The following is a 1,813-nucleotide window of genomic DNA, read 5'->3' on the forward strand; positions in this document are numbered from 1 at the left end:
AGCGAATTGACTTAAAGCGATCCAACCATGGAGCGAAGTGACGGATATCGTTTCAACCAAAAGGTCATATTCTTTTGCGACGACTGAATCTCAATGACGATTGTCTCTTTTAATGTTTATTTTTTTAAATTACGAAACTTAGCCTGTATACGCTGTTATGTACGGGATATATTTTTCACCTGATAGACAACTTTAGTACACACATAGAAGAACAGGTACGGCACATGCAATTGCAACAGGTAGATAGAACAGAGATACTTCAAATAGGAAATAGAAACACTCGATTAGTTAAGAAAAGACAGTATTAATAAAGTCATAGCCGAGAAGATAGCGAGCTGCAAATGATAAATTAAACGTGGTCACTGTGAATCTAAAACAATTAAGAGTGCCACTCCTCAGCATAACGCCTAAGCGAGGTTTTCTGACTAACTCACATCACGTTTGGGTTTCTTGGTTCCCTTTGGGATGATGTGAGTCATCAATCCTGAAAATCCAGCAGACATATTGTGCCCTTCGTGTTTCTCCAGTTCCTCAATCATACCCATGGTGTTTTCATAACCGTCATACAACATCTGTGCGCTTGCTGAGGATCAAGGGAAAAATTTAGCTGTTGAATACTGCTGTCATGAAAATTGTCTTAAGAATAATTAAAGCAGGAGCAACCACTTCAGAGGTATTTCAGGAATGATAGACTTCTGTATTGGTGTATCTCGTGACACAGGGCATTTCAAGGGACATTGAGTGAGCTCAAACAAGTTAACTAGGCCTAATAAGTAGCTTTACATGGCTGAGGGTCTCTCAAAGCACCTTATTCCAATGTGCCCTAAAACATTTTGCTTCATCTCTTTCTGAAATTCAGTCTCGTTGGATTTCGTACTCCTTTTTCTTATTTTCGAACTACTGTCATTTTTGATACTTATAAGGTCTTGGTGCGTTTTCTGTGAATGCGACGTATATCCTGTATTCATCATTTACTTTCTAGTTACAAGTACATTTCAGCCATACCTTTGAGTTATAAAAGACAGTAAGTACTGTTTTCCGTTCCTCATAATGCTGCTTTGAACTTAATCAAAAGCTTCACAAAAATCCTGCAAATTTTAACTTTGACTGCTTTGACGTGTAACAAATACGTGGAATTAGGCAGTATGAAAAAGGTGGTCTTTAGTGCCAGCAAACTCCTGAAAATCAAATCGATCGAGTTTCGTTAGGTTACCTTGCAACGTGCGTTGCTTCTGAATCTGCTCCTGGGCCTGAGTCTGCATTTCTTGATCATAGATTGTCCTTGCGTCACTTTCTTCATGATAATGTCCTGCAGAATACCCTCCGTGATCATATCCTGGAAGGTACCCTCCGGGTCGAGGCCTCTCTGGATTGTGTCGATTTCCTTCGGTTTTACCTACCCGGTTACGTCCCTCCGGATAACCATCCTGGTGGTGTCGTGCGGGATTACTTCCATAATTGGGGTTGTGCGGAGGCACGTTCCCTGGATCAGTTGGATCCTTGTGGAGTTAAAAGCCAACTATTGTAATAGCATTATGATTCAGTAGAATAAATGTGTGCATGTGGGACTCGTTCGAAAATGTATGATGTTATTTTGAAGTGGGAGCCGGCATTATCAGTCAGTTTTTAGTCGACATAGAGTAGGACCCGAACAGGATGTCCGTTTTTTTTAGTACTTTTTGGTAATTTCCTTTCTTAGTATTAGATAATAATTGTTGTAAAACTACAATTTTTGGATAATAAACGAGACTACAGCAATGAATCTTCCTGAAACTTCTTTATTTAATCGGACCTTTTCGGCACAGTTACCCAT

At 39.7% G+C, this 1,813-nt stretch overlaps 1 protein-coding gene across 1 annotated transcript in view; it reads right to left on the reverse strand.

Annotated features, from left to right (window-relative positions):
• The window catches only part of LOC131782417 (uncharacterized), a 3,255-nt gene extending 1,442 nt beyond the window's left edge, over nt 1-1,813 (reverse strand). Inside the window, exons 1-3 of the mRNA XM_066161734.1 lie at nt 1,793-1,813; nt 1,214-1,499; nt 435-583 (exon numbers count right to left, since the gene is read on the reverse strand). Coding sequence (XP_066017831.1) covers nt 435-583; nt 1,214-1,499; nt 1,793-1,813 — 456 coding nt within the window. The remainder of the gene's footprint in view (nt 1-434; nt 584-1,213; nt 1,500-1,792) is intronic.

This window comes from Pocillopora verrucosa, chromosome 14 (assembly GCF_036669915.1).
Source record: "Pocillopora verrucosa isolate sample1 chromosome 14, ASM3666991v2, whole genome shotgun sequence".
NCBI lineage: Eukaryota > Metazoa > Cnidaria > Anthozoa > Scleractinia > Pocilloporidae > Pocillopora > Pocillopora verrucosa.